This window comes from Scyliorhinus torazame, chromosome 24 (genome assembly GCF_047496885.1).
Source record: "Scyliorhinus torazame isolate Kashiwa2021f chromosome 24, sScyTor2.1, whole genome shotgun sequence".
NCBI lineage: Eukaryota > Metazoa > Chordata > Chondrichthyes > Carcharhiniformes > Scyliorhinidae > Scyliorhinus > Scyliorhinus torazame.
Genome location: NC_092730.1, coordinates 46,165,792 through 46,188,285, shown reverse-complemented (window position 1 = coordinate 46,188,285; position 22,494 = coordinate 46,165,792). Strand labels below are relative to the sequence as shown.

Below are 22,494 nucleotides of genomic sequence, written 5' to 3'. Positions count from 1 at the left end.
CCAGTGTAAATAACAAAAACAAAAAAATAAAGTGCCCCCCGCGAGTTGCTGCTGCCATTGACCAATGTCTCCCGCTCTGCCAGCAAGTCTACGAACGGTTGCCGCCACCTAAAGCACCCTTGTACCGACACTCTCAAGGCGAATTTCATCCTCTCCAACTTAATAAACCCCGCCATATCGTCGATCCAGGATTCCACGCGTGGCAGCCTCACATCCTTCCACTGAAGAAGAATCCTCCGCCGGGCTACCAGGGACGCAAAGGCCAGAATTCCGGCCTCTTTCTCCTCCTGCACTCCCGGAACCTCTACCACCCCAAATATTGCGAGCCCCCAGCCCGGCTTGACCCTGGATCCTACCACCCTCGACACCGTCCTCGCTACGCCCTTCCAAAATTCCTCCAGCACTGGGCATGCCCAGAACATATGGGTGTGGTTTGCTGGGCTCCCTGAGCACCTAACACACCTGTCCTCACCCCCAAAAAACCGACTCATCCTTGTCCCGGTGTGTGTGCCCTGTGCAGCACCTTAAACTGTATGAGGCTGAGCCTCGCGCATGATGAGGAACAGTTCACCCTCCCCAGGGCGTCTGCCCTTGTCCCTTCCTCAATTTCCTCTCCCAAATCCTCTTCCCACTTACCCTTTACCTCCACCACCGAGGTCTTCTCCTCCTCCTGCATCACCTGGTAAGTTTCCGAGATCTCCCCCCCCCGCCGCGCCCCCCCCCCCCCCCCCCCCCCCGAGAGCACCCTGTCCTATACTGTGTGTGGCCGTAGCCGTGGGAATTCCGTCACCTGCCGTCTGGTAAACACCCTTACCTGTAAGTACCTGAAGGTGTTCCCTGGGGAGAGCCCGTACTTCTCCTCCTGCTCACCCAGGCTCGCGAACTTCCCGTCCACAAACAGGTCCCCCAACTTTCGTATCCCTGCCCTGTGCCACCCCGCAAATCCTCCCACCTGTTCTTCCTGGGGCGAACCGGTGGTTCCCCCATAATGGGTTCCCCACCGAGGCCGCCACTTCCCCCCCCCCCGTGCCACCTCCACTGCCCCCAAATTTTGAGGGCAGTCACCACCACCGGGCTCGTGGGAGACCTCCTTGGAGGTAGCGGCAGCGGCGCCGTTGCCATCGCCCCCAGACTCGTACCCACACAAGATGCCGTCTCCAGCCTCTTCCATGCGGTCCCCTCCCCCTCCATCACCCACTTGCACACCATCGTCGCATTGGCGGCCCAAAAGTATCCACAGAGGTTGGGCAGCGCCAGTCCTCCCCTATCTCTACTCCGCTCCAGGAACACCCTTTTCACCCTCGGATTCCGTCACGCCCACACAAACCCCATTATACTCCTGTTAACCCGCCTGAAAAAAGCCTTCGGGATAAACACTGAAGCACTGGAACAGGAACAAAAACCTTGGGAGCACCGTCATTTTGATTGACTGCACCCTACCCGCCAAGGACAGCGGCAACGTGTCCTACCTCTTGAACTCCTCCTCCATTTTCTCCACCAGCCTTGTAAAGTTTAGCCTATGCAGGGCCCCCCAGCTCCTGGCCACCTGGACTCCCAGATACCTGAAGCTCCTCTCTGCTTTTTTTAGTGGGAGCTCGCCAATCCCCATCTCCTGGTCCCATGGGTGAACTACGAACAGCTCGCTCTTCCCCATGTTGAGGATGTACCCCGAAAAGTCCCTGAATTCCCTAAGAATCCTCATTACCTCCGGCATTCCTCCCACCGGGTCCACCACAGACAGCAGCAGGTCGTCCGCATAAAGTGACACCCTATGCTCCTCCCCACGACGCACCAACCCCCTCCAGTTCCTTGACTCCCTCAGTGCCATAGCCAGGGGTTCAATCGCCAGTGCGAAGTGCAGGGGGGATAGGGGACACCCCTGTCTCGTCCCTCGGTGCAACCGAAAGTACTCGGACCTCTTCCTGTTTGTGGCCACACTCACCATCGGGACCTCATACAACAGCCTAACCCACCTGACAAACCCCTCCCCAAACCCGAACCTCTTCAGCACCTCCCACAGATAACCCCACTCTACCCTATCGAAGGCTTTCTCAGCGTCCATCGCTACCACTATCTCCGTCTCCCACTCCCTCGCCGGCATCATGATAACGTTCAAAAGCCTCCGCACATTCGCGTTCAACTGCCTCCCCTTCACAAACCCCGTCTGGTCTTCATGGATGATCTGCGGCACACAATCCTCAATCCTCAAGGCTCAGACCTTCGCCAGCACCTTGGCATCTACATTTAGCAAGGAATTCGGTCTGTAAGACCCACACTGCAGGGGATCCTTGTCCCGCTTCAGGATCAAGGAGATCAGTGCCCGGGACATCGTCGGGGGAAAAGCACCCCCCCTCCCTTGCCTCATTGAAGGTCCTAACTAACAGCGGGCCCAACAGGTCCATATAACTTTTATAGAATTCGACCGGGAAACCGTCCGGCCCCGGTGCCTACCCCGCCTTCATGCTTCCTATCCCTTTGATCAGCTCCTCCAGCCCAATCGGGGCCCCCAATCCCGCCACCAGTCCTTCTTCCACCTTTGGAAACCTCAATTGGTCCAGGAAGCGGCCCATCCCTCCCTCCTCCCGTGGGGGCTCGGATCAGTACAATTCCTCGTCGAAGTCACTGAAGACCCCATTGAAGCCAGCTCCACTCCGCCCCCCCCCGTCCTTAACTTAGCTGCGTCCCGCTTCTGAAGCTGATGCGCCAGCATCCGGCTTGCCTTTTCCCCATACTCTTAAATCGCCCCCTGGGCATTCCTCTACTGCACCTCCGCCTTCCTGGTGGTCACCAGGTCGAATTCGGCCTGGAGGCTACGTCTCTTCCTCAACAATCCTTCCTCGGTCTCCTCCGCATACCTCCTGTCTACCCTCACCATCTCCCCCACCAGCCTCTTCCCCCACTCCCTCCGCTCCTTGTGGGCCCTAATGGAGATCAGCTCGCCCCTCACCACCACCTTCAGTGCCTCCCATACCATCCCCACTCAGACCTCCCCGTTGGCGTTGGTCTCCACGTACCTCTCTATACTTCCTCGGACCCACTCGCTCACCTCCTCGTCCGCCAACAGCCCCACCTCCAAGCGCCACAGCGGGCGCTGGTCCCTCTCCTCCCCCATCTCCAAGTCCACCCAATGCGGGGCGTGGTCCGAAATGGCTATTGCCGAATACTGAGTATCCTCTACTCTCGCTATCAACGCCCTACTCAAGGTGAAAAAGTCGATTCGGGAATAAGCCTTATGGACATGTGAGAAGAATGAAAATTCCCTTGCCCCCGGCCTTGCAAATCCCCAAGGGTCCACCCCTCCCATCTGGTCCATAAACCCCCCTCAGCACTCTAGCCGCCGCCGGCTTCCTACCCGTCCTAGACCTAGAGCGATCCAGTGCCGGGTCCAGCACCGTGTTAAAGTCTCCCCCATTATCAGGCCCCCCACTTCCAAGTCTGGGATCCGACCCAACATACGCCACATAAAACCCGCATTGTCCCAGTTTGGGGCATACACATTGACCAGTACCACCCTCTCTCCCTGCAACTTACCACTTACCATTATGTACCTGCCGCCATTATCTGCCACAATGCTCGACGCCTCAAACGACACCTTCTTTCCCACCAAGATCGCCACCCCTCGATTTTTGGCATGCAGCCCCGAGTGAAACACCTGACCTACCCACCCTTTCCTCAATCTTACTTGGTCTGCCACCTTCAGGTGTGTCTCCTGAAGCATAACCACATCCGCCTTGAGCCCCTTCAGGTGAGCGAATACGCAGGCCCGCTTAACCGGCCCATTCAGTCTCCTTACATTCCAGGTTATCAGCCGGATCAGGGGGCTACCCGCCCCCCTCCCCCGCTGACGAGCCATGACTCCTCCTCGGCCAGCCACGCGCCCGCACCCCACACCCAGCCCGTTCCCCACAGCGGCATACCCCCGTCTCGACCCCCCCTCACTCGCTCCAGCTCCTTCTTGACCATAGCAGCGGCAACTCGATTTCCCCCCCCCCCACCCAACCCCCCTCCCCCGGTTAGGACCCATCCTAGCTGATTTACTCCCCCCATTGCCCTTCCGCAAGTCAGCTGACTCCTGCTGACCCCGGCCACTCCCGCCTCTCCTTCGACTCCTCCCATTGTGTGGCACACCCTCCTCTCCCGTTCCCATCCATAGGCACTCCCCCTCCCCCTTCTGTTCTCAGCGCGGGAAACAACCCTCGCTTCCCCGCCCCGGCCCCGCCCCCTCCAGTCTTCAGCGTGGGATAAAGCCCGCGCTTTCCACCGACCAGGCCCCGCCACCTCTGACGCAGCTCCTTTTACAGGCCCTGTCCCCTCACCCCTGACTCGGGCCTCCCCCTCCCCGGCGGGGCCCCATCTCACCTTCAAGAGCCCCCCCGACCAACCCAACCAAAACAGTGCCCAATCCGCCCCAGCCACCTTCTCCGACCCAAAAGAGAAAAAACACAAAGAAAAAGAAACCCGGAGCAATACAAAAGTCCCCCCCTCGAAACAAAAATAAACATAGCATATCAACCGTAGTCCCCAATCGCCCATCCCGACCCTCAATCTGTGTCCAACTTCTCGGCCTGAACAAAGGCCCACACCTCCTCCGGAGACTCAAAATAATGGTGCCGGTCCTTGTCGGAAACCCACAGTCGCGCCGGCTGCAACATGCCAAACTTCACCCCCTTCCAGTGCAGCACCGCCTTCGCTCGATTGTACCCGGCCCTCCTCTTCGCCACCTCCGCTCTCCAGTCCTGATATATCCGAACCTCCGCGTTCTCCCACCTGCTGCTCCTCTCCTTCTTGGCCCACCTGAACACACATTCCCGATCGACGAACCGATGGAACCTCACCAGCACCGCCCGCGGAGGCTCGTTAGCCTTGGGCCTCCTCGCCAGCACTCTATGGGCCCCTTCCAGCTCCAGGGGCTCCTAGAAGGACGCCGCTCCCATCAGTGAGTTCAACATGGTGACCACATAGGCCCCCACGTCCGGCCCCTCCGGGAGGCCCAGAATCCGCACATTCTTCCGCCTCGACCGATTCTCCATCTCCTCGAACCGCTCCTGCCATTTCTTGTGGAGCGCCTCGTGCGCCTCCACCTTTACCGGCAGGCCTGAGATCTCGTCCTCATTGTCAGAGATCTTTTCTCGAGCCTCGCGGATCGCCACTCCCTGGGCCGTCTGTGTCTCCAGCAGCTTATCAATCGACGCCTTCATCGGCTCTAGCAGGTCCGTTTTAATCTCTCTGAAGCAGCGCTGGATAACCTCCTGCTGCTCTTCCGCCCACTGCATCCACGCTGCCTGGTCTCTGCCCGCCGCCATTTTGTCCTTCTTCCCTCACACCTTCGTCGGGTCCACCACCACCTTTTTTTTCGCCCCGCTCCTAGTTGAAGCCATATACTGACGGGGAGCTGTTGGAGACTCCTTCCCACACCGGGAAACGTCGAAAAAGTGCCGTTAGGGGCCCTGAAAAGAGCCCAAAAGTCTGTTTTTGCGGGAACCGCCGAATGTGCGACTTAGCTCCGCATAGCCGCAACTGGAAGTTCCCCCCTCCCCCAATTATAAACCTTGCCCTGCCGTATGGCCCTATCCCTCTCCAGCAAGACTTCTTGCTGATTTCACAGAGGGACAGTGAGGGTACAACACATGCTCACACGCGCTCTCCCCACAATCTCTCACACACACACCAGTTACTGAGCAGTAAGCAGTGAAATATGTTATTTCTGATAGACAGACAGTGAGGATAAAACACACTCACACACCTGTGACTGAGCAGTAAAATATGTTATATATCACAGAGAGACAATGAAGGTAAAACACACACTCTCTCCCCACACACTCTCTCTCCACACACTCACACTCCTGCAGACTATTTCTCTCACTCTCCCTGACACAGACTGACACACTCACTTGCACACGCTCCCTCACACACTCGCACTCTTTCATATTCACACACTTTCTGACACTCACACTCTCTGACACAACAATTCCTGAGTAAAAAATGCATCATCTATCATCGAGAGACAATGATGGGAAAACACACGCTCGCACTCTCTCTCTCACACACACCAGTAACTGGGCATGAACAGTAAAATATGTGTAATATATCAAAGAGAGATAAAGAGGGTAAAATGCAAACATGCTCACACACACAGATGCTCACACACACATGCTCACACACATGCCTCACACACACGCGCTCTCTCACAAAATCGCGCTCCCTCTCGCACCCGCGCTGCCTCACGCACGCGCGCTGCCTCTCACACGCGCGCTCCCCCTCGCACGCGCGCTCCCTCTCACGCGTGCGCGCTCTCACACGCGCGCTCGCTCTCACACGCGCGCCCGCTTTCTCACACGCACGTGCTCGCTCTCTCACACATGCCCTCTCTCTCACACACATTCTCTCACGCACACTCACACCAGTAGCTGCGCAGCAAGCAGTAAAATATGTGTTCTGTATCAAAGAGAGACAGTGAGGGTAATACACACTTTCGCACACATTAATGCGGTCACTCACACTCTCTCACACACACAAACACACACTCACTCATCAATAACTGATCAGTAAGCAGTAAAATACGTGTTATATATCATAGAGTGACATTGAAAATAAAACACACGCACACACACTCACATTCTCTCACTCTGACACACCAGTAACTGAGCAGGAAGCAGTAAAATATGCATTATATATCACAGAGACATTGAGGATAAAACTCACACACACTAACTTAGCAGTAAACAGTAAGTATGCGTTCTATATCACAGCGAGATTGCGAGTCTGACGAACAAGGCAGATGAAGTGAGAACATGGGGTTATGATGTATTTGCTGTCACTGAATCACGCTTGGGAGAGGGGAAGGATTGGGATCTCAATATTCCAGGATACAGGATCTCCAGGAGAGATAGGGCAGGAGGTAAAAGAGGAGGGAGTGTAACAATTTTGATCAGAGAATGAATTACAGCAGTAAGGAGAGATGACATCTTAGAAAGCTCTTCAACTGGATTGGATTTTGTTCATTGTCACGTGGACCGAGGTACAGTGAAAAATATTTTTCTGCGATCAGCTCAACAGATCATCAAGTACATGAAAAGAAAAGGAAATAAAAGAAAATACATAATAGGGCAACACAAGGTACACAATGTAACTACATAGACACCGGCATCGGGTGAAGCATACAGGGGTGTAGTATTAATGAGGTCAGTCCATAAGAGGGTGGTTTAGGAGTCTGGTAACAGTGGGGAAGAAGCTGTTTGAGTTTGTTTGTGCGTGTTCCCAGACTTTTGTATCTCCTGCCCGATGGAATAAGTTGGAAGAGTGAGTAAGCCGGGTGGGAGGGGTCTTTGATTGTGCTTGCCGCTTTCCCCAGGCAGCGGTAGGTGTAGATGGAGTGAATGGATGGGAGGCAGGTTTGTGTGATGGACTGGGCTGTGTTCACGACTCTCTGAAGTGTCTTGCGGGTTTGGGCCGAGCGGTTGCCATACCAGGCCGTGATGCAGCAGCTAGGATGCTTTCTATGGTGCATCTGTAAAAGTTGGTAAGAGTTAATGTGGACATGCCGAATTTCCTTAGTTTGCTGAGGAAGTAAAGGCCCTGTTGAGATTTCTTGGTGGTAGCGTCGACGTGGGTGGACCAGGACAGATTTTTGGAGATGTGAACCACTAGGAATTTGAAACTGCGAACAATCTCCACCTCGGCCTCATAGATGCTGACAGTGGTGTGTCCAGTTCTTAGCTTTCTGAAGTCAATGACCGGCTCTTTAGTTTTGCTGGCATTGAGGGAGAGGTTGTTGTCGCTACACCACTCCACTAGGTTCTCGATCTCCATCCTGTATTCTGACTCGTCATTATTCGCGATCCGGCCCACTATGATCGTATTGTCAGCAAACCTGTGGATGGGGTTGGTACCAAATTTGGCCACGCAGTCATGTGTGCACAGGGAGGATAGTAAGGGGCTAAGTAGGCAGCCTTGCGGGACCCAGATATTAGAACTATACTGAAGCCAAATGGGTAGAACTTAAAAACCAAAAAGGAGCAATCACATTGCTGGCATGTTCCATTGGCCCCCTAACCATCCGAGAGAAATAGAAGAGTGAATATGGAGGCAAATTTCAGAGAAGTGGAACAGTAATAGGGTTGTGATAGTGGGAACAGTGGGGGATCTCAACTTCCTCAATATGAACTGGGGTAGTCATAGTGTGAACGGTTTAGAGGGAGCGTAATTCTTAAAATGCATCCATGAGAACTTTTTAAGCCAGTACGTAGAAGGACAGACAAGAGAGGAGCGGTCTTGGGCTTCACTTTCAGTAACGAAGCTGGACAAGTGGTTGAAGTATCGTTGGGGGAGCATTTTGCAGACAGTGATCTTAACTTCATTAGATTCAAGATAGTTCTGGAAAAGGAGATGGATGGACCTGAGATCAAAGTTCACAAATGGAGGAAGGCTGATTTTAATAAGAACAGATATGATTTGGCCAGAGTGGATCGGGAGCAGACACCTTTCAGTAAATCTGTGACAGAACAGTGGGACACATTCAGCAAGGAAATAGGGAGAGTACACGGCCAACATATTCCAATCAAGAAAAGGGTGAGACCAACAAATCCAGTCAACCATGTATATTGAGGGATATACAGCGTTGGATAAGTAGAAAAGGGGAGGCTTGTGGCAGATATCAAGGGCTCAAAACAGCAGAAGTGCTAGAGGTGTACAGAATGTGCAAGAGGGGACTTAAAACGGAAATGAGGAGAGCAAAAAGGAGACATGAACATAGAACATTACAGCGCAGTACAGGCCCTTCGGCCCTCGATGTTGTGCCGACCTGTGAAAGCACTCTAAAGCCCATCTACACTATTCCCTTATCGTCCATATGTCTATCCAATGACCATTTGAATGCCCTTGGTGTTGGCGAGTCCACTACTGTTGCAGGCAGGGCATTCCACGCCCTTACTATTCTCTGAGTAAAGAATCTACCTCTGACATCTGTCCTATATCTAGCTCACCTCAATTAAAATCTATGTCCCCTCGTGCGAGACATCACCATCCAAGGAAAAAGGCTCTCACTGTCCACCCTATCCAATCCTCTGACCATCCTGCATGACTCAATTTATTTAAAAAAAATTTTTTTTTTTGTAGTGTACCCTATTCATTTTTCTGATTAAGGGGCAATTTGGTGGGGCCAATCCACCTAACTTGCACATCTTTGGGTTGTGGGGGCGAAACCCACGCAAACATGGGGTAAATGTGCAAACTCCACATGGACAGTGACCCAGAATTGAACCTGGGACCTCAGCGCCGTGAGGCAGCAGGGCTAACACACTGAGCCACCGTGCTGCCCTATTGTATGTCTCAGTTAAGTCACCTCTTAATCTTCTTCTCTCTAACGTAAACAGCCTCAAGTCCCTCAGCCTTTCCTCTTAAGATCTTCCCTCCATACCAGGCAACATTCTGGTGAATCTCCTCTGCACCCTTTCCAATGCTTCCACATCCTTTGTATAATGCGGCGACCAGAATTGCACGCAATACTCCAAATGCGGTCGCACCAGATACTGAAAGGATACTGGCAGGTAAAATAAAGTTGTTAAGTTGTTCTACAAGTACATTAAGTGTAAAATGATAACTTGGGGCAGAGTAAGGCCCATGATGGATCACAGTGGTAACTTGTGTGTGGAGCCGGGTGATGTAGGTGGAGTTCTAAAAGGGTATTTTGTGTCAGTGTTCACCCGTGAGAAAGACAGTGTGGGTATAGATATCAGGGAGAAGGACTGTAATAAAACTAAAGAGATTAATATAGACAGAGAGGAGGTTCTGACTGGGAGGCTTCAAAGTCGACAAAACTCCAGGGCCAGATGAAATGTATACCAGGCTGATGAGTGAGGCAAGCGAGGAAATAGCAGGGACACTGGCAATAATTTTCAATTCCTCTCTGGCCACAGGAGAGGTGCTGGCGGACTGGAGGATCGCCAATGTGGTACCATTATTGAAGAAGGGAGGAAAGGATAAACCAGGAAACTACAGACCAGTCAGTCTAACCTGAGTGGTGGGGGAACTATTGGAAGCAAATCTGAGACACAGAATTAATCTGCATTTGTAGAGGCAGAGATTAAAAGGTCAGCGTGGTTTGGTTAAGGGGAGGACTCTGACCAACTTGATTGAATTTTATGAAGAGGTGAACAGGTTTGTAGATGAGTGAAATGCATTTGACGTAATCTACTTGGACTTCAGCAAGGCTTTTCATCAGGTCCCACATGGGAGACTGATGTGAAGACACATGCCCAAGGGACTGAAGGAAATTTGGCAAATTGGATCCAAAATTGCTGAGTGGCAGGAAGCAGAGGCTGTTGGTGGAGGAGTGTTTTTCTAATAATAATAATAATAATTGCTTATTGTCACAAGTAGGCTTCAATGAAGTTACTGTGAAAAGCACCAAGTCGCCACATTCCGGCACCAGTTCGGGGAGGCCAGTACGGGAATTGAACCCGCGCTGCTGGCATTGTTCCGCTGTTTAGTCCACTGTGCTAAACCAGCCGCTAGCCTCTGATTGGAAGATCATGTCCAGTGGTTTCCCACAGGGATCAGTGTTGAGGCCCTTGCTGTTTGTGGTTGATACAAATGTTTTAGATATGAATATAGGAGGGTTGATCAGTAAGTTTGCTGCTAATATGAAATTTGGTGGGGTGGTAAATATTGAGGAGGATCGCCTTCGAATACAGGACGACACAGATGGACTGATCAGTGGCAAACTGAATTCAATCTGGAAGAGATGCACTTGGGCAGGACAAACAAGACAAGAGAATACATGATAAATGGCAGGACGCTGGGAGGCACGAAGGACCCGAGGGATCTTGGTGTGCATGTACACCAGTACCTTAAGGTAGCAGAGCAGCTGGATACAATGGTTAAGGAAGCCTTTGGCAGTGTGGATCAAACTTTTTAACCGGGGTCCCATTTTTACCAACCGGCCATCCTTCGGGACCCTCGCTGGGCGGCCTTTGCGACCATCGCCGGCTGATCTTCGCGACCCACCATTTTCACTTGACTTTAATGTGACAGGTGGGCCTGCTTGGTCCCCACGATCTCACTTGCTTTGTTATTCAATGTTACATTTCTGATAATGACTTCAGCTGATGATTGCAGATCTCACTGCATCCATTGAAAAAAATACAGAGGTTTGTCCTCGAACTCGCCATGTTTATTCTTCAAACGTCTTTGACAATTTGAGGTTTTAAACATTCATTTGCCAGTAATTCCCTGCATGTAACACCCATGAAATTTGACTCCTGATTGCAGTGGCACAATTTATAAACCCACCCCTCAAATAATCATAGATTATCATAGAATTTACAGTGCAGAAGGAGGCCATTTGGCCCATTGAGTCTGCACCGGCTCTTGGAAAGAGCACCCTACCCAAGGTCAACACCTCCACCCTATCCCCATAACCCAGTAACCCCACCCAACACTAAGGGCAATTTTGGACACTAAGGGCAATTTATCATGGCCAATCCACCTAACCTGCACATCTTTGGACTGTGGGAGGAAACCGGTGCACCCAGAGGAAACCCACGCACACACGGGGAGGATGTGCAGACTCCACACAGACAGTGACCCAAGCCGGATTCATACCTGGGACCCTGGAGCTGTGAAGCAATTGTGCTATCCACACTGCCTCCGTGCTACCCCTAATCATCATTGTGCTGCTTTGTTCCTGTTTTCAGCTTCTTCATGGGTTGTTATCCAGAGGCCCTGGAGTTCACTCCAGCACTGCTGGCAGCTGCAAAATGGAGGAATCTGGCTCGGGCCCAGAACACGTGATGTCAGCGTACGGGGCGTGTGACCTGCTCTCTGGCGCCGCCTCCGGTGGGAGGATTCCAGAATTTGCTGAAAATAACTGGCCTGGGACTGTGCACTGACATCAGGAGGAGCCGGTCCACCTTGCGCACTACTTGATAAGGTGGGCAGGCGCGGATGGCAGTTAATCTTAAAACGGCCTCACGGCCGGCACTTATAAAAGCTGGTCGTGACCATTGGCCATTCCCCCCCCCGCAATCTTTTTTTAAAAAAATATGTTTTATTGAAATTTTTTTCCCAAACAACAATTTTTCCCCTCTTACAAAGCAAACGCAACAATAACAATACAGAAATTTTTAACAATACACAAGTAGCAAAACCCCTTTATCTTTGACCTAAACTAAACTAACCCCCACCCCCCCCCTTCCCCCTGGGTTGCTGCTGCTGGTCATCTGTCTTCCCTCTAACGTTCCCCTAGGTAGTCGAGAAATGGCTGCCACCGCCTGGTGAACCCTTGAGCCGATCCTCTCAGGGCAAACTTTATCTGCTCCAGTTTAATGAACCCCGCCATATCATTTACCCAGGCCTCCAGTCCGGGGGGTTTCGCCTCCTTCCACATGAGTAGGATCCTGCGCCGGGCTACTAGGGACGCAAAGGCCACAACGTCGGCCTCTTTCGCCTCCTGCACTCCCGGCTCTTCCTCAACTCCAAATAGAGCTAACCCCCAGCCTGGTTTGACCCGGGCCTTCACCACCCGCGAAATCACTCCCGTCACTCCCTTCCAATACCCTTCCAGTGCCGGGCACGCCCAAAACATATGTGCGTGGTTTGCCGGGCTCCCGCCACACCTCCCACATTTGTCCTCCACTCCAAAGAACCTGCTCAATCTTGCTCCCGTTATGTGTGCTCTATGTAGCACCTTAAATTGAATCAGGCTAAGCCTGGCACATGAGGAAGAGGAATTTACCCTGCTTAGGGCATCAGCCCACATACCCTCCTCTATCTCCTCCCCTAGTTCTTCTTCCCACTTTCCTTTTAGTTCGCCCACCGACTCCTCCCCCTCTTCCCTCATCTCTCGGTAATTCTCTGACACCTTGCCCTCTCCGACCCACACCCCTGAAAGCACCCTGTCCTGTATCCCCTGTGCCGGGAGCAACGGAAATTCCCTCACCTGTTGTCTAGTAAACGCCCTCACCTGCATATATCTCAAGAAATTTCCCCGGGGCAACTTATACTTTTCCTCCAATGCTCCCAAGCTCGCAAAAGTCCCATCTATAAATAAATCTCCCACCCTCCTAATTCCCAACTGGTACCAGCTCTGAAATCCTCCATCCATTCTTCCTGGGGCGAACCTATGGTTGTTCCCGATTGGGGACCCCACCAGGGCTCCCCGCACCCCTCTCTGTCACCTCCACTGTCCCCAGATATTCAAAGTTGCCGCCACCACCGGGTTTGTGGTAAACTTTTTAGGTGAGATCGGTAGCGGCGCCGTCACCAGCGCCTCTAAACTCGTCCCTTAACAGGACTTTCTCTCCAGTCTTTTCCACGCCGCTCCCTCACCCTCCATCATCCATCATCCATTTACGTATCATTGCCACATTGGCAGCCCAATAGTAATCGCCCAGGTTCGGTAGTGCCAATCCTCCTCTGTCCCTACTCCGCTGAAGGAACCCCCTCCTTACTCTCGGAACTTTCCCTGCCCACACGAAGCTCGTGATGCTCCTGTCTATTTTATTAAAAAAGGTCTTGGTGATTAGTATAGGGAGACATTGCAATACAAATAAGAACCTCGGGAGGACCATCATCTTAATTGCTTGCACCCTGCCCGCCAGCGATAGATGTTGCATGTCCCACCTCTTGAAGTCCTCCTCCATTTGTTCTACCAACCGTGTCAGATTAAGTCTGTGCAAGGTTCCCCAGCTCCTAGCGATCTGAATCCCCAGGTATCGGAAGTTTCTTTCCACTTTCCTTCGAGGCAAGCCTTCTATCTCTCTACTCTGGTCCCCTGGATGTATCACAAATAATTCACTCTTCCCCATGTTTAGCCTATACCCCGAGAAATCCCCGAACCCCCTCAAAATTCGCATAACCTCTATCACCCCCCCCCCCCCCCCCCGCTGGGTCCGACACGTATAACAATAGGTCATCCGCGTATAACGAGACTCTGTGTTCTTCTCCCCCTCTAATCACCCCTCTCCAATTCCTGGAGTCTCTCAATGCCATGGCCAGAGGTTCAATTGCCAACGCGAACAACAATGGAGACAGCGGGCATCCCTGTCTTGTTCCCCTATATAGTCGGAAATACTCCGATCTATGTCAACCTGTAACTACGCTTGCCGTTGGAGCCCCATAAAGAAGTCTAACCCAGCTAATAAACCCGTTCCCAAACCCAAACCTCCTTAACACTTCCCATAAATACTCCCACTCCACCCTATCAAATCTTCTCTGCGTCCATTGCCGCCACTATCTCTGCCTCCCCCTCCACTGGGGGCATCATTATCACCCCTAATAGTCGTCACACGTTAATATTCAGTTGTCTCTCTTTTACGAACCCTGTCTGGTCTTCGTGCACCACCCCCGAGACACAGTCCTCTATCCTCGATGCCAGTACCTTTGCCAACAATTTGGCGTCCACGTTCAATAATGAAATGGGTCTATAGGACCCGCACTGCAACGGATCTTTATCCCTCTTCAAAATTAACGATATCGTTGCCTCCGACATCGTCAGGGGTAGAGTCCCCCCTTTCCTGGCCTCATTGAACATCCTCACCATCAACGGGGCCAACAAGTCCACATATTTTCTGTAATACTCCACCGGGAACCCGTCTGGTCCTGGGGCCTTCCCTGCTTGCATGCTTCCCAGTCCCTTAATAACCTCGTCCACCCCAATCGGTGCCCCCAGGCCTACCACCCCCCGCTCCTCCACTTTCGGGAACCTCAATTGGTCCAGGAATTGCCGCATCCCCTCCTCTCCCTCTGGGGGTTGAGACCTATACAGTTCCTCATAGAAGGTCTTGAACACCTCATTTATCTTTCCTGCCCTTCGCACCGTGTCTCCCCTTTTGTCTCTAATTCCTCCTATCTCCCTCGCTGCTGCCCTCTTTCGCAATTGATGAGCCAACAGGCGACTAGCCTTTTCCCCATATTCATGCCTCCTCCCCTGTGCCTTCCTCCACAGTACCTCCGCCTTTCTGGTGGTCAGAAGGTCAAATTCCGTCTGGAGTCGTCTCCTCTCCCTGTACAATTCCTCCTCCGGGGTCTCTGCAAATTCCCTATCCACCCTTAAAATCTCCCCCAGTAATCTTTCCCTTTCCTTGGCCTCTGTTTTCCTTTTGTGGGCCCCAATGGAGATCAGCTCTCCTCTGACCACCACTTTTAGTGCTTCCCATACCACTCCCACAGGGACCTCGCCGTCGTCATTGACCTCCAGGTATCTCTCAATACACACCCGCACTCTTGCACACACTCCCTCATCCGCCATCAGTCCCACATCTAATCGCCAGAGTGTTCTCTGCTCCCTTTCCTCTCCTAATTCCAGGTCCACCCAATGTGGGGCATGATCCGAAACCTCTATGGCTGAGTACTCAGCTTCTTCCACCCTAGAGATCAACGACCTTCCCAAAACAAAAAAATCTATCCGGGAGTACACTTTATGGACATGGGAGAAGAAGGATAACTCCCTAGCCCTAGGTCTAAGAAATCGCCATGGATCCACTCCCCCCATTTGGTCCATAAACCCCGTAAGTACCTTGGCCGCTGCCGGCCTTCTTCCGGTCCTTGAGCTGGATCTATCTAGCCCCGGGTCCAGCACCGTATTAAAGTCCCCTCCTAAAATCAAGTTTCCTACCTCCAGGTCCGGTATACGCCCCAGCATCCGTCTCATAAATCCCACATCGTCCCAGTTTGGGGCATACATATTAACCAACACGACCTCCATTCCCTCCAGCCTGCCACTCACCATTACATATCTACCTCCGCTACCTGCTACGATGTTCTTTGCTTCAAATGCTACCCGTTTCCCCACCAAAATGGCCACCCCTCTATTCTTTGCGTCCAGTCCTGAGTGGAACACCTGTCCCACCCATCCTTTCCTTAGCCTAACTTGGTCTGCCACCTTTAGGTGCGTCTCTTGGAGCATAACCACGTCTGCCCTTAGTCCTTTCAAATGCGCGAGCACTCGAGCCCTTTTTATCGGTCCGTTCAGGCCTCTCACGTTCCACGTGATCAGCCTCACTAAGGGGCTACCTGCCCCCCTCCCGTGTCGACTAGCCATTACCTTCTCTAGGCCAGTCCCATATCCCGCCTCCGCGCTCCCGCTCGCTCCCCCAGCGTCGCACACCATCCCCGCCCACCCACTCTTTAGCCATTTCCTTTTGGATTTCCGCAGCAGCAACCCAGTTGTCCACCCCCCCTCCGCCTCCCTACCCCCCTCCCCGCTAGATCTCTTTCTAGCATGATTGCTCCCCCCATATTACTTCCGTAAGTCAGCTGACTTCAACTGACCCCGGCTACTCCTGCTCACTCCTCGACCCCCCCGTGTGGGGAACTCCCATCCGCCTTGCGCCTGTCTTCCCGCCTTATTCTTTCTGGTGCGGGAACATCCCTTTACCTGACCCGCCTCTTATGGCGCAGCTCCCTTTCCCCTCCCCCTCCCCTTCCCCATTCCCCAACTATGTTCCGTCTTTCCCCCCTCACCGGCGCCCACATTTTCCCAATGTCTCCCCCCTTCCCAATTTACTTCTCAATTAACTTCAACCATAACATTAACAATAACATTTCCTGCAGCATCAGTCCCTCAGTTCCGATCCAATTTCTCTTCTTTGATGAAGGTCCATGCTTCCTCCGCCGTCTCGAAATAATGGTGTCTCTCCTGATACGTGACCCATAGTCTTGCCGGCTGCAGCATCCCGAACTTCACCTTCCTTTTATGCAACAGCTCTTTGGCTCGGTTGAAGCTCGCCCTCCTTCTCGCCACCTCCGCACTCCAATCCTGGTATACCCGTACCACTGCATTCTCCCATCTGCTACTCCGCACCTTTTTAGCCCATCTCAGGACCTCTTCTCTATCCTTAAGGCGGTAAAATCGCACGATTATCGCCCTGGGTGGTTCTCCCGCTTTTGGTCTTCTCGCCGGAATCCGATTTGCCCACTCCACCTCCAAGGGGCCGGTCGGGGCCTCAGCACCCATCAGTGAGCTCAGCATCGTACTTGCATACGCTCCACAGTCCACTCCTTCCACACCCTCAGGGAGACCCAATATCCGAAGGTTCTTCCTTCGCGCTCCATTTTCTAGGGCTTCGATCCTTTCAGTACACTTTTTATGAAGTGCCTCATGCGTATGTGTCTTAACCGCCAGGCCCAGGATCTCGTCCTCAATATCTGTCACCTTCTGCTCCACCACGCGGAGCTCAGTCTCCTGGGTCTTTAATGTCTCCTTGAGCCCCTCAATTGCCTGTAGCAACGGGGTCAGCACCTCCCTCTTCAGCAGCTCCACGCACCATCTCACAATTTCATCCTGCTCAGGCCCCCATGTCGCCTGCGCTTTCTCCGCCGCCATCTTGTACTTCTCTCTTTCTGACCCTTTGGTCGACGATTCCTCGCGCTGCAGCCGCCGCCGCCGGTTTTTTCCTCCTTCGTTTGGGGGGGACTCCCTTCTCACACACCCCACACAGGGTTGCGCGTCGAAAAATTCCCTGTTGGGGCTCTTAAAAGAGCCCGAAGGTCCGTCGGAGCTGGAGTCGCCGAAGCGTGCGGCTAGCTAGGCATCACCGCAACCGGAAGTCCCTTCAGTGGCCTTGATGAGGTCTTTTCACAGTTGTTCCCTCTGCTGCTAGAATTCATCTTTGATACAGGCCCTCAGGTCAGCTTGCAGCTTCCCCCCGCAATCTTGATTACCGCCACCATCCTGGAACCTTCCCGAGATCCACCCACAGGACACGACCCTGAGCTTAAAAATGCCAGGCCCATGATACCACAGACTATATTAGCCGAGGCACAGAGTTTAAGAACAGGCAGGTTCTGCTGGAACTGTAAAACGTTGGTAAATCCCACACACACACACTGTATCAAAGAACAAACAAAGAACAAAGAAATGTACAGCACAGGAACAGGCCCTTCGGCCCTCCAAGCCCGTGCCGACCATACTGCCCGACTAAACTACAATCTTCTACACTTCCTAGGTCCGTATCCTTCTATTCCCATCCTATTCATATATTTGTCAAGATGCCCCTTAAATGTCCCTATCGTCCCTGCTTCCACTACCTCCTCCGGTAGTGAGTTCCAGGCACCCACTACCCTCTGCGTAAAAAACTTGCCTCGTACATCTACTCTAAACTTTGCCCCTCTCACCTTAAACCTATGCCCCCTAGTAATTGACCCCTCTACCCTGGGGAAAAGCCTCTGACTATCCACTCTGTCTATGTCCCTCATAATTTTGTATACCTCTATCAGGTCGCCCCTCAACCTCCTTCGTTCCAGTGAGAACAAACCGAGTTTATTCAATCGCTCCTCATAGCTTATCAGAGAGAGAGTAAATCCCAAACACACACACTGTATCAGAGAGTGAGTAAATCCCACACTCACACACTGTATCAGAGAGTGAGTAAATCCCACACTCACACACTGTATCAGAGAGTGAGTAAATCCCACACACACACTGTATCAGAGAGTGAGTAAATCCCACATTCACACACTGTATCAGAGAGTGAGTAAATCCCACACTCACACACTGTATCAGAGAGTGAGTAAATCACACACTCGCACACTGTATCAGAGAGAGAGTAAATCCCACACTCACACTGTATCTGAGAGTGAGTAAATCCCACACTCACACACTGTATCAGAGAGTGAGTAAATCCCACACTCACACTGTATCAGAGAGTGAGTAAATCCCACACTCACACACTGTATCAGAGTGAGTAAATCCCACACTCACACACTGTATCAGAGAGTGAGTGAATCCCACAGACACACTGTATCAGAGAGTGAGTAAATCCCACACTCACACAGTATCAGAGAGTGAGTAAATCCCACACTCTCACACTGTATCAGAGAGGGAGTAAATCCCACACTCACACACTGTATCAGAGTGAGTAAATCCCACACTCACACACTGTATCAGAGAGTGAGTGAATCCCACAGACATACTGTATCAGAGAGTGAGTAAATCCCACACTCACACTGTATCAGAGAGTGAGTAAATCCCACAGACACACTGTATCAGAGAGTGAGTAAATCCCACACTCACACTATCAGAGAGTGAGTAAATCCCACACTCACACACTGTATCAGAGAGTGAGTAAATCCCACACTCACACAGTATCAGAGAGTGAGTAAATCCCACACTCTCACACTGTATCAGAGAGGGAGTAAATCCCACACTCACACACTGTATCAGAGTGAGTAAATCCCACACGCACACACTGTATCAGAGAGTGAGTGAATCCCACAGACACACTGTATCAGAGAGTGAGTAAATCCCACAGACACACTGGATCAGAGAGTGAGTAAATCCCACAGACTCACTGTATCAGAGAGTGAGTAAATCCCCCAGACACACTGAATCAGAGAGTGAGTAAATCCCACACGCACACACTGTATCAGAGAATGAGTAAATCCCACACTCACACAGTATCAGAGAGTGAGTAAATCCCACACTCTCACACTGTATCAGAGAGGGAGTAAATCCCACACTCACACACTGTATCAGAGAGTGTGTAAATCCCACACTCACACACTGTATCAGAGAGTGAGTAAATCCCACAGACACACTGTATCAGAGTCAGTAAATCCCACACTCACACTATCAGAGAGTAATTCCCACACTCACACACTGTATGAGAGAATCAGTAAATCCCACACTCACACAGTGTATCAGAGAGTGTGTAAATCCCACACTCACACACTGTATCTGACAGTCAGTAAATCCCACACTCACACACTGTATCAGAGTGAGTAAATCCCACACTCACACACTGTATCAGTGAGTGAGTAAATCCCACACTCACACACAGTATCGGAGAGTGAGTAAATCCCACACTCTCACACATTACAAGACACTCACAGTTCCTGAAGGAATCCCAGACTGCCGCACAATCCCTCTCACCGACAGCTAGGTGACATTTCCCGGTGAATCTTTACACACTGACAAACTGGGACTGGAGACATTCTTTCTGAAATGGATTCCCTGTTTGTAGTAAGAAGGTTTCTGATTGGTGGAAATTCCTAAATGTGATTGGTCTGTTTACATCTCCAGTCAAATAAACAGAACGTAACTGGCAGTCCTCATTTTCACAATGTCCAATCACAATTATTCCTTTCCCCATTCCTCATTAGCATAGATGTGAGGCTCTGTCTATTTAATCAGCGCTCGGAAGGGGTTTGCTTTATTTCTGGGTGAAATTGAAGATGGCTGACGAGAAGAAACCAACATCGAAACCAGCTTCCAAGAAGGGAGCCAAGAAAGTCATTAAGAAACCGGCAGGAAAGGGCGGCAAGAAGCGGCGAAGGTCGAGGAAGGAGAGTTACTCCATCTACATCTACAAAGTGATGAAGCAGGTTCACCCCGACACCGGCATCTCCTCCAAGGCCATGAGCATCATGAACTCCTTCGTCAACGATATTTTCGAGCGCATCGCGGGTGAGGCTTCCCGCCTGGCCCATTACAACAAGCGCAGCACCATCAGCTCCCGGGAGATCCAGACCGCCGTGCGCCTGCTGCTGCCCGGGGAACTGGCCAAGCACGCCGTGTCGGAAGGGACAAAGGCGGTGACCAAGTACACCAGCTCCAAGTAAAACTCCACAATGGACTGAAAACCACCCCAAACACAACGGCTCTTTTAAGAGCCACCCACAATCTCTGTGAAAAAGCTGCACCATCTTTTCCCGCATTGACTTGATGAGAAATCTCTTTGTGGAGGATAGAGATTTGTCCAGTTCCAGAATGTTGTGAATGTGGCTTCATACCCGCCCGTAACAGACAGTTTCACACAAGAGAATCAAACTGAATTGAGGGCGGATTTTAAACGCAGTCTGGCATTTGTGACGGACAATGAGGAGAAACGCAATTTCAGGAGGGAATTCTTTCTATTTAATGATAACCATATTCAGAGTTTAACAACTGGTGAGTTAAATTAATACGGAAATTATTATTTTTTTTCTCTCGGGTGACGTGTTTCCCGCTCTCGGAACAGAGTAAAGGCGGGAGTGAAGAGGTTATTTTCGGGCTGATCTGTTGTTCCGCAGTTTTCTCAGGGGCCGGAACCAGCGAGATTTGAGCACACACAGGACCTGAGTCCATTGCCGCGCTTTAAGATCTGCCTCTCCCCGGCCCTCCCTATTCTCCGGACACAAAGCTGCCTGTTCCACCGGCTGGATAGAGTCGGGGATTCTCTCCACACTTCCCAGTAACATTCCCGGCCGCTTTCAGGAGAGAGGCTCCGAAATCAGCCCTTTCTCTCTGTCCCTGTGAAGCCTGTGTGAAGGAGTTGGTTGGTAATCTCTATGTTTCTGCTTTTGCAGTGAGCTGAGATTTGCTCCGTTTTAAATTGCTGAACGGGGTCGCCGGTTACAGAGAAGAGATTGACAAAATCAAACTGTTCCGATAATAGCGCCCGGATTCTGGGAGGGAAAATAGTTTCCTGAACATTGAGACGTTCCGTTATTTGGGATTTTCCTGAACTGAGATTGGCGGGAGTTTCGAATTTGAAAATGTCAGCCAATCAAAACCTCCACATTCTTCTCCCTGGCCTGTGATTGGTTAATTGTTGACTGTCCTTGAGTTTTAAATATAATTTGTTTCCACCGACAAATACCAGAATATTCTGAAGATGAATAAATGTGATCTTTCCTCCAAGCAAGTTTTTGGGAAGAGTGTCGCCAGCTCCTTGTCACACACAATCCGTACATTGTCACTGACAGAGCAAAGAGACACAGACAGGTCATCAGTTCCACAGTCTCAGGCAGCAGAAATCGCTCCAGGGACACAGTTTCAACCCATCAATCAAACAGCAGGAGAGACAGACGCTGTGTCCATGTCACCCTAACTCAGTACCACTGACAGGAGGCCCCATAAATCCCAGTGCAAATTCTCACCCATTCTCATCATCACTGTATCAGTTCCACAATGGAGCAGCTTCGTGAAATAATCAATATCAGAGAAAACTGACGCATGGTTTCCGGTTAAGAATTACACAATTAAACTTAATAATGTACTCTGGGATTCGAGTTAAATACCAGCCACATCACTCACATCAGGGGTGGCTGTACTAATCCTCCGAGTGTGTCCTCTCAAATACATTAGTTGCAAACACAAATATCAGGTGCATTCTCAGATTGAGATATGCTGAAAGCGACAAAGTTTATGAAAATAAAAGATACAATCTCATTTCGCTGACTATGAACTGAGCTGTAACTTGCAAACTATTGCAAAATCCTCACTGAATCTGTTCCAGATGGAAGATACTGCAGCAATTCCAGACTGTGGTCCATTTTACATTCATGTCAAAATGTTGACTCCGAATCAGACTGAGTGTCACAGATCAAATCATGTGTACAACCTGAGTTTAACTTCCAGAGCAATCCAGTATCAGATTGAAGGTTACATTATCTTTCACAATTGTGTTCTGATATTAAATGCTGGTCCAAAATTCTCACATTGTTTGCTTCAAACCTCCCACAGCAATGGTTTCTTTCTGTGCTGGAAATTTACGTGGAATGAATGCAAACTTA

General features: G+C 51.2%; 1 protein-coding gene across 8 annotated transcripts in view; it reads left to right on the top strand.

Annotated features, from left to right (window-relative positions):
• Positions 1-22,494, top strand: part of LOC140400040 (histone H2B-like) — a 93,140-nt gene that overhangs the window by 66,620 nt on the left and 4,026 nt on the right. For 2 of the 8 annotated variants that reach the window (XM_072489524.1, XM_072489522.1), the window contains exon 1: positions 20,079-20,887. The exons of 4 other annotated variants lie outside the window; for them this stretch is intronic. In XM_072489524.1, coding sequence (XP_072345625.1) covers positions 20,173-20,559 — 387 coding nt within the window. In that variant the 5' untranslated portion in view covers positions 20,079-20,172 and the 3' untranslated portion in view covers positions 20,560-20,887. Of the gene's footprint in view, positions 1-11,693; positions 11,930-20,078; positions 20,888-21,285; positions 22,151-22,494 lie in introns of those variants that run through there. 2 more of the 8 variants (XM_072489525.1, XR_011937998.1) reach the window with 2 other exon arrangements.